This window comes from Dendropsophus ebraccatus, chromosome 1 (assembly GCF_027789765.1).
Source record: "Dendropsophus ebraccatus isolate aDenEbr1 chromosome 1, aDenEbr1.pat, whole genome shotgun sequence".
NCBI lineage: Eukaryota > Metazoa > Chordata > Amphibia > Anura > Hylidae > Dendropsophus > Dendropsophus ebraccatus.
Window position 1 is genome coordinate 74,981,202 of NC_091454.1, and position 14,413 is coordinate 74,995,614.

At 39.8% G+C, this 14,413-nt stretch overlaps 1 protein-coding gene across 13 annotated transcripts in view; it reads left to right on the forward strand.

Annotated features, from left to right (window-relative positions):
* Positions 1–14,413, forward strand: part of MYBPC1 (myosin binding protein C1) — a 101,677-nt gene that overhangs the window by 57,941 nt on the left and 29,323 nt on the right. For 12 of the 13 annotated variants that reach the window (XM_069973270.1, XM_069973358.1, XM_069973282.1 and 9 more), the window contains 13 exons: positions 244–407; positions 496–628; positions 723–847; positions 2,716–2,821; positions 4,308–4,474; positions 4,661–4,823; positions 6,612–6,718; positions 6,804–6,940; positions 7,071–7,230; positions 10,141–10,245; positions 11,217–11,405; positions 12,484–12,618; positions 13,234–13,638. In XM_069973270.1, coding sequence (XP_069829371.1) covers positions 244–407; positions 496–628; positions 723–847; positions 2,716–2,821; positions 4,308–4,474; positions 4,661–4,823; positions 6,612–6,718; positions 6,804–6,940; positions 7,071–7,230; positions 10,141–10,245; positions 11,217–11,405; positions 12,484–12,618; positions 13,234–13,638 — 2,096 coding nt within the window. The remainder of the gene's footprint in view (positions 1–243; positions 408–495; positions 629–722; positions 848–2,715; positions 2,822–4,307; positions 4,475–4,660; positions 4,824–6,611; positions 6,719–6,803; positions 6,941–7,070; positions 7,231–10,140; positions 10,246–11,216; positions 11,406–12,483; positions 12,619–13,233; positions 13,639–14,413) is intronic. The other variant, XM_069973364.1, reaches the window with a different exon arrangement.

The following is a 14,413-nucleotide window of genomic DNA, read 5'->3' on the forward strand; positions in this document are numbered from 1 at the left end:
ACTGTAATTAACTGCAGGTATAAATAACCATGTGAAATTTTATAACTATAATACAGGTCTTTAAAATAAACATTCATTTCAAATAGATTTACAGGGCATAAAACAGAATCCGTTCTCCTGCATTTGTTACAAGCACTCTGTAAAACATGCCCATTGCTATAAAGAAAAAAGACAATTAGGATCCCTACAATCCTCGTGTATGAAAACACGTTTCATGCTTTTATTTTTTGTTTCTGATGCTAGAGAAGTAAAACCTGAAGAAGGGCCAGAGATTGATGTGTGGGAGATCCTGAAAAGCGCAAGCCCCAATGAGTATGAGAAGATTGCATTTCAGTACGGCATCACTGACCTAAGGGGCATGCTAAAGAGGTTAAAACGGATGAAACGGGAAGAGAAGAAGAGCGCAGGTAATCTGAATAGTATAAGAAAATGATACAGTATTCTATTAGTGTAGCAACAAAAGTCATTTTCTTAGAATTTATTTTGTGTCTTAAGCGTTTTCCAAGAAATTAGACCCAGCTTATCAGATTGACAAAGGAGGACGAGTGAGATTTGTTGTTGAACTTGCTGATCCAACGGTTGAACTCAAGTGGTATAAGAATGGCCAGGAAATCCGTCCAAGTACCAAGTAAGTAAAAAGTACTCTTCTATTTAATATCGTAAGAACATAGACATTACCATTCTATTAATCCATATAAATAATCATGATGGTTTTCTTTTAGATACATATTTGAACACAAGGGAAATGAAAGGATATTATTTATCAATAACTGCACATTGAATGATGATGCTGCTTATCAAGTGTGCGCCGGAGATGAAAAGTGCTCTACTGAGCTGTTTGTCAGAGGTAGGTTCTCATCTGTTTTTTTAGGGTCACCTGATTTATGTCTGAGTGGTGTCCCAGTGGGCACCTGAAAATAACTTAGGAATGGAAAGTCCACTTGATGTGCAGAACGCACTTGCTTATGCACTTCTTGTTTCTCTCATTTGAGTCTATTCACCCCTATTTTAGCAAAGCTTTCCATCTTGGTTGCAATTCAAGGGATGCCAGGGCACAGATGGGTTCTCCTAAAGCTTCGACAAAGGGAGGCCACCTGTCCTCAACGCTTCAGGTCATTCTGGCTCAGACATTGAGGTGTATCTTGGAAGCCCTTTGGGGCAGGGCTTGCAATGGACTGACTTTTTGGGTGAAACAGGCATAATATTGGGTGTCTAATAAAAAATAAATCTTTTTACACCTGACTAAATCACTGTAGAACACACCCCTTAATGGCAAATAATTTATATAGTAAAGGCTGTTGTTTTAAAATAATGGGCGTTATTTGCCTAAATTACGGCGGTCCAATAAAAATGGCCATCATGTTCACACAATCAGGTTTTGCAATTGTCAAAAGCCAAAGACAGGAACAGATTATAAATGGAAGACAGGTCATAAAGAAAAGACTGAGACTTTGATTTCATTAATTGCAATGAAAGGGGTAGTACATCCCCCCCAAATAAATAAATAAAAATGTCTAATCAACTGGTGCCAGACAAGAGATTTGTAATGTACTTCTTATAAAAAATGTAAATCTTCCAGTACTTATCAGCTGCTGTAAGTACTGCGGGGAGTGGTATTTTTTCTAGTCTGGTTTTCTATGTGGATTTGCTACTGCCCTAGACAGTTCCTTTCACAGAGAGAGGTGTCAGCAGAGAACACTGTGTCAGACTGGAAAGAATACACCACTTCCTGCAGGACATATAGCAGCTCATAAGTATTGGAAGACTTGAGATTTTTTAAGAAAAGTAAATTACAAATCTCTGGCACTTTCTGACAGCAGTTGATTTGAAAGAAAACTTATTTTGCTGAACTACCCCTTTAAAAACCTGAATGAGTGAATGTACCATAAAACTTAAGCACTTAAAGGGAACCATTCACCCCGTGGCCCCCGGCAGAAACTGACATACAGTGACATAAAGGTCAATATACTTACCACATCACTCCCGGTCCCGTCCCGGATCCCGTTGTTGACACGGAGAAATCGCTGATTCTTCTTCTCGCGCCCATTATGGTAATGAGCCGAGATGAGTCCAACGTCCATAGGAAACGACGGACGAGTCCAACTTATTCATGAGGTCCTCTTCTCGTTGCCGCTCATCCACGCCTCCTGGAACTTGATTGACTTCTTCAGTCTTCTGACGAATTCCCGCGCAGGCGCCGTTGCGATGATCTCGTCACCTCTTCTGCGCCTGCGCGGTAAACAGGATACCTGCTCGAGACAATCGGCGCACGCACAGTAAACAGTGAAGCTGCAGAGCGGCTTCAATTGTGAACTGCGCATGCGCCGAAAACGACTGTCACGGCGCCTGCCCCGGGATCCGGTGAGAAGAAAGAAGACGAGGAGGAAGAAGACCCGGCGTCAATCAAGTGTCGGAGGAGGGGAGAAGGCTGGACTTCAGGCCCGGCGGCGCTCATTACCATAATGGGTGCGAGAAGAAGAATAAGAGATTTCTCCTTGTCAACAACGGGATCCGGGACGGGACCGTAAGTATATTGACCTCTATGTCACTGTATGTCAGTTTCTGCCTGGGGCCACGGGGTGAATGGTTCCCTTTAAAGAACATTTTCCAGCCTGTTTTATATCTCTCCAATGCTTTTTTCTGCTGCCAGATGTTCATGTCTAAAGACAAATAAGTAATCTCTGATTTTAAAGTAACATTTTGTTTCTATGGCAGAGCCACCAGTACTGGTTACAAAAGAACTGGAAAATATCAGCACATACTGTGGAGAAAGGGTGGAAATGGAATGTGAAGTATCTGATAATGAGGCAAATGTAAAATGGTAAATTGTCAGCCAGAATAAACATGTTCAATAAGTACAACAGTCTCATACAGATTAAAGAGGTACTCCGAAAAAAATGGTTTTTAAAATCCAGTTGTGTCAGAAAGTCATACAGATTACATTACTATTTTTAAAAAAATCTACAGTCTTCTTGTACTTATCAGCTGCTGTATGCCCTGCAGGAAGTGGTGATTGGCTGACAAAGTCCTCGCTGCTGACACCTCTGTCCGTGTCAGGAACTGTGCAGAGCAGAAGAGGTTTTCTATAATGGTTTTCTACTGCTGTGGACAGTTCCTGTCATGAACAGAGGTGGCAGCAGGAAAATCACACAATGTATTTTTTCAAGAAATAACAGTTGTTGTTGCAGATTGCAACACTGGCTGTTTATTGAAACTCTGATATAATATTGTTTTCTATGGAACAATGGCTGCAGTGTATACACTCTGTAGTTCAATTAACATAAAGTGATGTTCATTCGGCCGATACTGCAGTATCGGCCGGGGTGAACCTGACAGACATCGGCCAATCTATTGCCTAGCCTGCCTTACAGCGTTTGAACTCAGCTTCAGTCTGTAAAGAAACCTCCACTTACTGCTGAGCATACATCAGCTGATAAGTAAGGGAAGATTTGCATTTTTAAAAATAATTTGTATAACTTTCTAGTACCAGTTGACATAAAAGCTTTTTATTCCCTCTGGAGTACTCCTTTAATGGATGTTTATGGGCATTTTAGTGGTTCCATCTAAAAACACATACTTTACAATCGTGTAAAAAATTGTGGTTGAGTATTACTTATGTAACACTTACAGTATTACTGTCTTTTTAATCAAACTTTTGGCATGTTGCAAAGACATAAAGTTTATCATCAGTTAAACAGAAATAATATTTACTATTTATTAGAGTTTTCCAAGCTATTCTCTCATGGTACTGTTTGTGTAGACATGGTACTGTTGTGTAGGCTATGTTCACACTATGTAAGAGTACAGCCGTTGTTGCCATCGGCAACAACGTCCGTACTTTATGCAGTGTGGAACATTGCCTACATTTCTATGGGATCCCGGCTGAAGGGTTTACACATCGTATATGCTCCGGCCGGGATCCCGTGCGGACCCGCAAATAACTGACATGCCAGCGGCTCCGGCCGCTTGTTTCATTGTGTGCTGTGGGAGGTTCTGATGCGGGTGCGCGTTGATTCGCCCGCATCAGAACACTGTGGCCGGAAAGATCATGGGGACAGTACTTAAGTACCGGCCGGGATGATCCAGGCAGAGACCGGCTGTTCCGTAGTGTGACCGGCTGTAGTGTGACCGGCTGGTCTCATACGTAGTGTGAACAAAGCCTAAGGCTGTATGTGTAAATCTTTGTAGCTGTCACTTACTGACAATGCTCAGTGGGGACTGTAGCTGAAATATAGTTCTTATGCTATTAGATGGGAAAGGTTGAGGTACATGTTTAAATGGTGCAAGTAAAATTTCTATTTTTCCAGGTTTAAAAATGGTGTGGAAATTACAAATGAGCCCAGGTCAAGATACAGGCTAAAGGTGGACGGTAAAAAGCACACACTGATTATAGATGAAGCAGATAGAGGAGATTCGGCCACCTATTCTGTCATGACCACAGGAGGTCAATCAGCAGCACAACTTCAGGTGGACTGTAAGGACTTTTCTCTGCTATTATTTTAGTCATTTGCTTTACCAGGTTATATTTCTTAGGTATGACTGATGTCTATTCCGCTGTGCTTCAGTTCTTTGTATTGCATACATGTAACCCATCAAGCAGAACCCAGCAGTGACACTGTTTAGTTATCCCTTAGAAAATATCTCTGTTTCTTTAATTAAGTGCGACCTCTGAAGATATTACAGCCCCTTACTGATATGACTGTGAATCTTGGCAAGGAAATCAATCTGAAGTGTGAAATCTCTGAGAATGTGTCTGGAAGATGGTACAGAAATGGCCAGCTTCTTCATGGCAGTGACCGTGTGAAAATATTTCATAAGGGAAGGTGAGATCACTCTAATAGAGCTCAATGATTCACTAGTCAATTTAAAAAAAAGTATATTTTTCACAATATTTTTTCTTATAATACTTGGCTGAGGTATGGTAAAAACTCTCATCATACATTGGAGGCCCATCTACACTTTTACTAGCCCAAATGGCATAAAACGTGTGCCACCAAATACAGTAGACCTATATTTATAAGTCCACTGTATTCACAAGGAGTCCATTCTCCCTACCTCCTCCCGCTCATGTCAGCCATTATTATGATTACTTATTTTTAAAGCTCCCTTGATTCCAGAGTGCTGTACAAAGGATAGGGGGTGAAAGCACCCATCAGTCACTGCTGATCATAGCAGATGACGGGGAGATCCAGAGAGAGCATTCCCTTTATAAATACAGTAAGTCCAATGTATTCTTTGATAGCTCCTAATAGGAAAAAGTTAAAGAAGAAATTTTTGCAGAATTGTTATTTTATGAGAAAAGCAATTTAATAAAATTGACAGGGCAAGAACAGTAACAAGTCCTCTATGAATGAATAATATTATTAACTGATAGGAATATACCAAATACGGGATCACCAGTGCAATTTCCCATTATAGGTAGAGGTCATCAAAAAGGCTAACATTTCTTGTATACTTTATTGTTGTATTTATTGGCAAAATACATACAGCTGTGTCCACCCTTACCTTTAGTTTAGTTAAGGGTTGCAATTGCTCATGTAATCCTTTCAACACAGTATCACAATTTGCGCTCAGGACACTCAAAAGGCTTCAATTACATAACAAATATGAGGCTGACATACATAGACAAACACAGTGGTCCAGATTTACCAATCACAGCTCAAGCTATCATTTTACCAGAGCTGAAATCTTCGCTGTGATTGGCTGCTGTGTGCAGCTTACACCACTATCCATTTTACACACTTTGATCTGGGCCAATGTGTATATCAGTTTTTGAGCTTTATTTAGGTCTGAATTTTGACCAAACCAGGAGTTGTTCCAAAATATACAATAAAATGCTAATTGATTTCACCTCTGATTTTGGTAAAATACTGTTCAAAATAAGGAAAAAATAAACTTCGAGAAGGTCACACTCAAGTGAAAAGCTGGTAATCTCATGCCATGCATCACTGAATACATTGAGTATTGAGATCAGTTTATAAAACACATATCTGTTTTAAAGGGGTTATCTAGAATAAGCAAAACACAGCTGCTTTCTATCAAAAACAGTGCCACCCCTGTGCTCAGATTGTGTGTGATATTACAACTCAACTCCATTCACATCAATGGAACTGAGCTTAAATCCCACACACAAACTGAGGACAAGAGTGGTGCTGTTTCTCAAATCAGCTATATTTTTCTTTTCCTGCATAACCCCTTTAAGAAGATGTCTTACCTCTGCCACGCCATATAAACAGTGTGAGCAAGTGCCATCAATGGGGACATGCCCTACAAATGAATTTGATATAATCTTTAAGTAAAAAGTCAATGCCAGGTCAAACCCGTTTTCCTAGGGTGTTCTAAACAGAAAAGTGATGGTATTTTGGATAAATGAGCTGAGATTGGTGAATAAGTAAAGCTTAATATGGTGTTAGGCCTGAATAATAGATGTTTCAATGATTTTACAATAGAGAACTTGCATAAATACATTGTTAAATCTAACTTATTAGGTTTCATTGTATGTATAATCATTCTCACATGCATTAAAAAAAAATCTGACTACTGGAATGTTACACAAACAACAACAAAAAAAAATTCTACACTAAAAGTGAACTTTTCTATCATATTTATAGGAATCACAGATTAGTTATAGAAAATTCTCTAGTGGAAGATGAAGGGGACTATATATTTGTTCCAGATCTCTATTTAATCAATATTCCAGCCAACATACATGTTATCGGTCAGTATACCCACTTACTGATTATACCGCTTTTTGAAAATTTGGAAATGGATACATTATGCCATAACTAGTGATTTCTTTTCAGATCCTCCAAAAATCCATTTTGATAGTCTAAATTACCCTGATAACACTGTGGTGGTTGTAGCAGGAACAAAGCTAAGGCTGGAGGTGCCTGTTACTGGAGAACCAGCCCCCAAAATCATTTGGAGCAGAGGTGACAAGGTAAGTTTTGTTTGAAACTGTTGCTGCTAACAAACAGTAGATGTGCAGAGTCTAATGACTTTTAATACTATGTACATTAGCAAACCCTTTTTGTCATACAAACTGGTTTTCCTGCCTTATACCTCTTCAGTGGATTACAGATCTGAGCGGTCGTGTCAGGGCGGAATCATACCCTGATCATGGGCTCCTAGTCATTGACAATGCTGAGAAAGATGATACCGGAACATACAGGATTATGGTAAAAAATGAGGCTGGTGAAGCTGTAGCTCACATCAAAATTAAAGTTGTTGGTAAGTTATAATCAAGTAATGTTCTTACAGTGGGCCATGTCCTAGAAACATGTCAAAAGTTCTTATTGGTCACAGTCTGAGTGTTTATACCTGACTGATCATTAGAATGAGCAGGCAGAAAAGCCCACAGTTTACCTCCTTGCTCTCTGTCTATGGGACCAAGAGTTGCTTTATGACATCGTTTAGACTCAGTAGCGTAATTTGGTGGGGGCAGAGGGGGCGGTTGCTCCAGGGCCCACACAGGCAGGGGGCCCACTGAAGATTTCGACAGTTGCTGCTGTCCGCAAATGCTATTGCTTTTGCAGACAGACTTAATAAATGTCTATTGGCTGTAGGTGACACCTGGCCAGTAACCAGTGCTCCTGGGAGGCCCACATGGCTACTGGATGTTGTGTCTGACCATTTAGCTGTATGCAGTTGTATGTGAAGAGAACATATAGTTGAATGCAGCAGGGTGATTGACAAGACGAGAAGAGCATTGGCTCTCCACCCTGCCAATCACTGTTGTGGCCACAAGAGGCCGTTCTCTCCCTTAGAGCTGTGGAACAATAGTGATAACTCTCTCCCTGCTCTGTGAGCACACAAGTGATAACTACAGAACGGCAACAGCACAGCAGGTAAGTTTGGCTTTTTTCCTTAGTTATAGAGGAGGAGACCTATGGGGGTGGGTGGGGCAAACTCCTGGGAAGGATGTCATCTATGGGGGTTGGGGTATAAGATGCGCTGGCTAACTGAAAAGGGGGTACCTAAGTTGGAGGTACAGTCTACTCACAGTGGTGGTGGTGTCTAACCACCAGGAGGATTACCAGGGAGATTACAGCTGGGGAAGGAAGTGGCTGGATGGGGAATACATACCGGGGTGATTACCTACATGAGATGGTGCTGGAGGCAATGCCTACATGGAGGATATTACCTTTTGGGGGGGTGGGGGATTGTCTGCACAGAGAGGTCTAAATACTAGATAGATGCAGAGGGAAATAATAACTATATTGGGGCACAGAAGGCCTAACTACTATATGGATGCACAAAGAAGCTGAATTTCAATATGAATGTACAGAGGGGCCTTAATACTATATGGGGGGCTCAGGGAGGGTCTATCTTCCATATGGAGGAACAAGGGGGATAATCTACTATGTTAGGGTGTAGATGGTGGCATTTTTTTTACTATATGAGAGCATAGAGGGACCCTGCAAACTATAAAAGGCTAAAATTGGGGTCTAAATCCTACATGGAGGCATAAATTGGCTGCTCTTATAGACCCTGTACACCAGGATTATCGATGCTGATTTCTCCTACATATATAATGTATTGTCATGTATTGTTTCTATGGAGTAATAAAGTAGTTATTCCATTTAGTTATGTTGCAGTACTTTGGCTTTTTTGTATACAGGTTATTTAGTATATTTGCCTTGCTCTGCATGGGACTATTTATTGTTATTACCCAGCATTTGTACTATCCATCAGTGCTGCGGGTATACCCTTCTGGTGTTGCCTATTTGGTCATTGACCATCAGCTATTTCGTAGTCCTCATGCTGCCCAATAGATATTAGACAGATATGAGATAAAGAGAAGAATGGATGGATGGAAGAATGGATGGATAGAAGAATGGATGGATAATTAGAAAACAAACATAGCGCCACAGCTTCCTCTATGTTGTTTGTGGTATTACAACTTGGTTCCTTTCTCTATTAGTGGAACTGAGCTGCACTACCACATCCAAGCTTAGGGGGAGAGTGGCGCTGTTTCTGGAAAAAGGCAGCTATGTATTTGCAATGCTGGATAACCCCTTTAATTTTTACATGGTTATATATGTTAGATGTAGAAAGTCTTTTCCACTGTTCTCAGTCCCTAATCACTATGAATAATGTGGTAGAATATTCCCTTTATTATTCGGAAAGCATTGTCATCTACTGAGGTTCCCTATGGGTAGCATAATCAGTTGGGAGCCCACTCAGACTCACTCGCCCCCCCCCATGCTAAACCCCTAGCTACGCCCCTGTTTAGACTACAAGGTTCATAGCCAGAGAGAATGTACTAAGTGTGCCTTTCTATTAAGGAGAAGTCCGGCAAATTTTTTTATTAAAGTATTGTATTGCCCCCAAAAGTTATACAAATCACCAATATACACTTATTACGTGAAATGCTTATAAAGTGCTTTTTTCCCTGCACTTACTACTGCATCAAGGCTTCACTTCCTGGATAAAATGGTGATGTCACGACTCAACTCCCAGAGCTGTGTGGGCTGTGGCTGCTAGAGAGGATGATGGCAGGGGGACACTGAGGGACACTGAGCATCCCTCTGCCATCATCCTCTCCAGCAGCCATAGCCCGCACAGCTTTGGGAGTCGGGTAGCGACATCACCATGTTATCCAGGAAGTGAAGCCTTGATGCAGTAGTAAGTGCAGGGAAAAAAACACTTTACAAGCATTTCCCGTAATAAGTGTATAATGGTGATTTGAATAACTTTTGGGGGGCAATACAATACTTAAATAATTCGCCGGACTTCTCCTTTAAGCTTTATCTAGCGACTGGTCAGGGTCCCAATATTACGAACTCAATTTATCAAAACTTTTAATATTTTTTAATGACATTGTCCCTTTAAGTAAATGCAAGTAGACTAATGGACTATTCTATTTTATTTACCAACTCCCTAAAATCACAAAATAAGTGGCACCCTTTTGTGGATAATTCCTTAATTTCTTTACGAGCTGGTATAGACATTCTTCTAATACAACATATACAATAGATAAAAAAAAGTGCATATCCAAAATGGCAAGCATTATCATGTGCAGGGTACTTAACCTAGCCCATCACTAAACATATATAGAGCTGTCAAGGACAAAGACTGTGTATGTTCTGTAACTATGTTTGTATATTGCTCTTATATCTGGCTTATTTTTTCTTTCAGACATCCCTGATGCTCCTTTAGCTCCAGATGTGACAGAGGTCGGAGAGGACTGGTGTACTATGAAATGGGAGCCACCATTATATGATGGAGGATGCCCAATATTAGGTTGGTCAAGTCTACCAATCTGGCTGTGCTACAGGGGCAGCAATAAACAGCATATGCACATAGGCAAAAGCCTAGTTGGGCATTGCTGCACTGTGGCTTTTTCAGGGGGCCTGTCCAGAACTCCCTCTGATTTCAAAGGGATCTTTAAGGTGGAACCACATGGAAAGAATCTAAAATTCACCATGGTGTGTGTGTGTGTGTGTGTGTGGGGGGGGGGGTGTATCAAGGCTGTAATATCTGTATGGAGGTCCTAACTAAATTCACACCCCATGCCTAACACCAAATTTATTGAGAGGCAAGCCCCTCTCAAAAAGTTGTGTGAATCTTAGGCAGCAGTTTTCAAAACCCATGCCAGCTTTGAGATGATTTTCATAATGATTTACGCATGTAGATGATGGTATATCAATACGAGGAGGAGGCCACACTCCCTCTGCTACTTTTCATGATCCCCTCCCCCCCCTCCAGGCCATAAGGCAAGCAGGAAGTTCATCAGCAAAAAGTCACACATTCTGACTTTTGCCAATGTACACAAATGCAGGTATGATAAACCCATCCTTTGCCTTCATGTGGTTCACCATCTCTCTGAGTGTTGTTTTTTTTTTTTAAATGAAAGAAAATCGGTGCGTTTTTCATGTCGAAAATCCCATGGTTAATGGCTGTGTCATCATAACCAAATAGAGAAACAAGTCCTCAATACCTCAATTTATATTTGTAATTGGGTTTCTATTGCAGCATATTTATCATATTTACCTACCTATAATTACTTGTGACATCACCTATATACATCACCTATACCTGTAGGAACAACACAAGGTATATTTTATAACACTTCATAAGGAAATCTGTCCTCTGTAAGACTATTCCACAGTGTGATCTAGAAAACATTCAATATCTGACAGTGTGCAGCACTGAATTATACATTATTTTCAATGTGTTACCTGAAACGAGAGTAACCACAATCCATTTTATAGGATACTTTATTGAAAGAAAGAAGAAGCAAAGCTCCAGGTGGATGAGGCTTAATTTTGAACTGTGCAAAGAAACAAACTTTGAACCCAAAAAAATGATTGAAGGTGTTGCATATGAAGTCAGAGTCTTCGCAGTCAACTCAATTGGAATTTCTAAACCAAGCATGCCCTCCAAGCCCTTTGTCCCACTGGGTAGGTGCCTGCTGTATATGTTACACTTAGCAATACTTCTTTGCATTTTTTTGGATGCTGCCATGAAGTGGTCAGTAATGTGTTTCCTTCTACAAAGAGATGCATAGTTACATATTAATGTGTACCTTTGAAATCTCTCTCTTTATGAGAGGGAGAGATAAGATAAAGAGTAGGGCAGCGTCAGTAAAATAAGATGTCCCAGAGAAATTCTTCCAGAACGGATCTGTTAACAAAAAGGGGGGAGGAATAATTTGGAACACTGTTCCCAGTAGTAAAAAAGTGTTTGTATGTTCTCTCCGTGTTTACCTTTGATGCAGATGTGAACAGGGCCCTATTTTTTATACATTTCCTTTATAATGTAGTAATTCTTCAAATTATTTCTTTAAATTGATATACTAAGACTCTTTTTACACACTGATGTGTGATGATATCTGTTTTTATTATTGTAGATTACTGTGATTTAACGACAAATAGTTACCGTTATTTTATAACACTATTATTATCCCAATAACGTCTGTTCTTATTAAACAATGGTCGTCATTTACTGTAAAATTACTGTCGTCCAATAAAAACCACCGTCATTTTGATGGTGTGTGAACATAGCCTTAATATCAATCACTATATTTGTGCAATATTATACACTTGTATAAATATGCTAAAAGCAAAACCTGAGGGGAAAAAAATGCATTTTATAAAATGTATTCATTTACTGTTTTCTGTCTACAGTAACTCTGTAAATGTTTGGATGGTGCAGTGAATTATCACTTCTTGCATAGTACTGGGGTACTGATTGGCTTAGCTGGCAAATGCATGTGCATGATCCTGGTGCTGAGAGCTCAGTGACAGCCATAGTTGGGGATGACAGATGTTTGTTATTTTTTTATTTTCCGCCTGCCTGGGCATAGTTCCAAAATAAAATTAATCCATGGGATATCCCTTTAATGGAATCAGAGGTTCTCACTAAAAATGCAGAAAAGTAATAATTTACTAGGTAGACAAATGAGCCATTTACAATTCTACAGAATGATTCTTATTATATTAGACTGCTCCAATCTATTTTTGTTGTTTTTATTTCTAGCTGTCACAAGTGCTCCAACTATGTTAACAGTAGATGCTGTAACTGACAACACAGTGACCATGAAATGGCGTCCCCCAGACCACATTGGTGCTGCAGGTTTGGACGGCTATGTCATTGAGTACTGCTATGAAGGGGGTGAGTATATGATGTTTGCACCTTTATATCCACGTAACCTACAGTACATAGTACAATGAGTCGCTCATTTCAGAAAGGTATCCCTAGTGATATATTCCATGGAATGCACATTGTAAATTAAATGGACTAATAACACTTTAAACTAACCTTCACCATCATTCAACTGTCTCTTGGGTCATAATGCAAGCATTAACCAGAATGTTTTTAGATCGATTGATACTTTTATATTGTTACATGAGTCCTATGTCAGGTAAGTACATTACATAGGCTGCAAGATAATGACAAGCAAGTTACACTGATATTCAATAGAAGCATGCTGTAGATGGCACCTTTTTAGTCTGGAATGGCTTATTACCTTACACATGTCTTGCTTTTGAGCCAAAAAGTCACTTTCATTTCGAAAATTTACTAAACTACACACTGAAGCAATTGATGCACAGTACCAAAAAAGCGGACACTGGCATGAGTGCCTGGTTTAATGCTAGCATCGAATAATTGTGTTTGTTGTGTAACTCCAAAGTAAAAAAAAAAAAACTAATGCACACATCAGACCCAACTGCAGGCCCAACCCTAACTCTGAATGAAGTATGTCTGAGGTTGGTGCCTCTTTACCAGGAGGAGATGAGAAGCAGGAGAAGCCTGAATTTACAGATCAGGAGTTGGATTTGTTAGTGGATTGTGTGTCTAAGAATGGACCACATATATGTGGTGCTTTGTCGGCGAAAACCACCAAAGCAGAGAAGAGTAAATTATGGGCAGACATCCAAGCCAAGGTCAACGCCACGGGTGGCAATAACAGGTCCGTTGCAGACTTGAAAAAACGGTGGAATGAGCTTAAAAAACAAACCAAGAATAAAGTACAGAAAATCCACAAAGAAAGTAGCGATGAGAATACTGTAGAATCTGAGCCTACAAAGAACCTGTCTCCACTGGAGAAACGTGTGGAAGCTATGCTACAACTTGAGGAACTGGCAGGACTCCCTGACATCGAAGATGACCTACAAGATGATATAAATGGAGGTAAAATGGCAAGACTACATTTTTACCATGTTCATTGTACTGATGTTTTAAAATATCCAACTTGTTATGGGAAATATGGTTTATACACTAGTGACTCTACTCTCCAAGGCTACTGACTATGCAAAAGCTTAAAACCGTTTTTATTACATTCCGTCCCATTGCATTATTAGAAATTATTTTGAGTTTGAGTTCATATGGATTAAACTAAGTTTTATCATATTACTTAATATATATATATATATACATCCCACATAAATTGTAATTTAGCGGCTTTATATATTACTAACGTGTATAAAAGTAAAATGTGGCATACTGTTAAAAGGAACCTGTCATCACTTCTATGCTGCCTGAGCCATCAGCCATTGTGTTGATCCCTGGCAGCTTCTCCCCACTCCTTCAGACTTGATTGATTGATTGATTGATTGATCATTCACTGCTTGGATATAGGATTTATCAGTCATGGCTGCTGGACCACCCCTACGGCTCATGGTTCAGGCAGCATGAAAGCAATGACAGGTTCCTTTTTAAGAGCATCTGTCAACAAAATAACGTTGCATGTTTTAGGTCAATAGTTTTAGAATGAAAAAGTAACAGGGTCATTTTGTTTAAGGGTTTTTACACAATTTACAGTATAATCCCTCTATAATCCCTATTACCTGTCCTTCTTAAAGGTAATAGATCATCAGGTAATGGCCTATCTATTAGTGAAGTAAAGTTTATATGTCAAACATATTTTAAGACTACCACTGCCTATTTTGTGAAAAGAATATCTGAA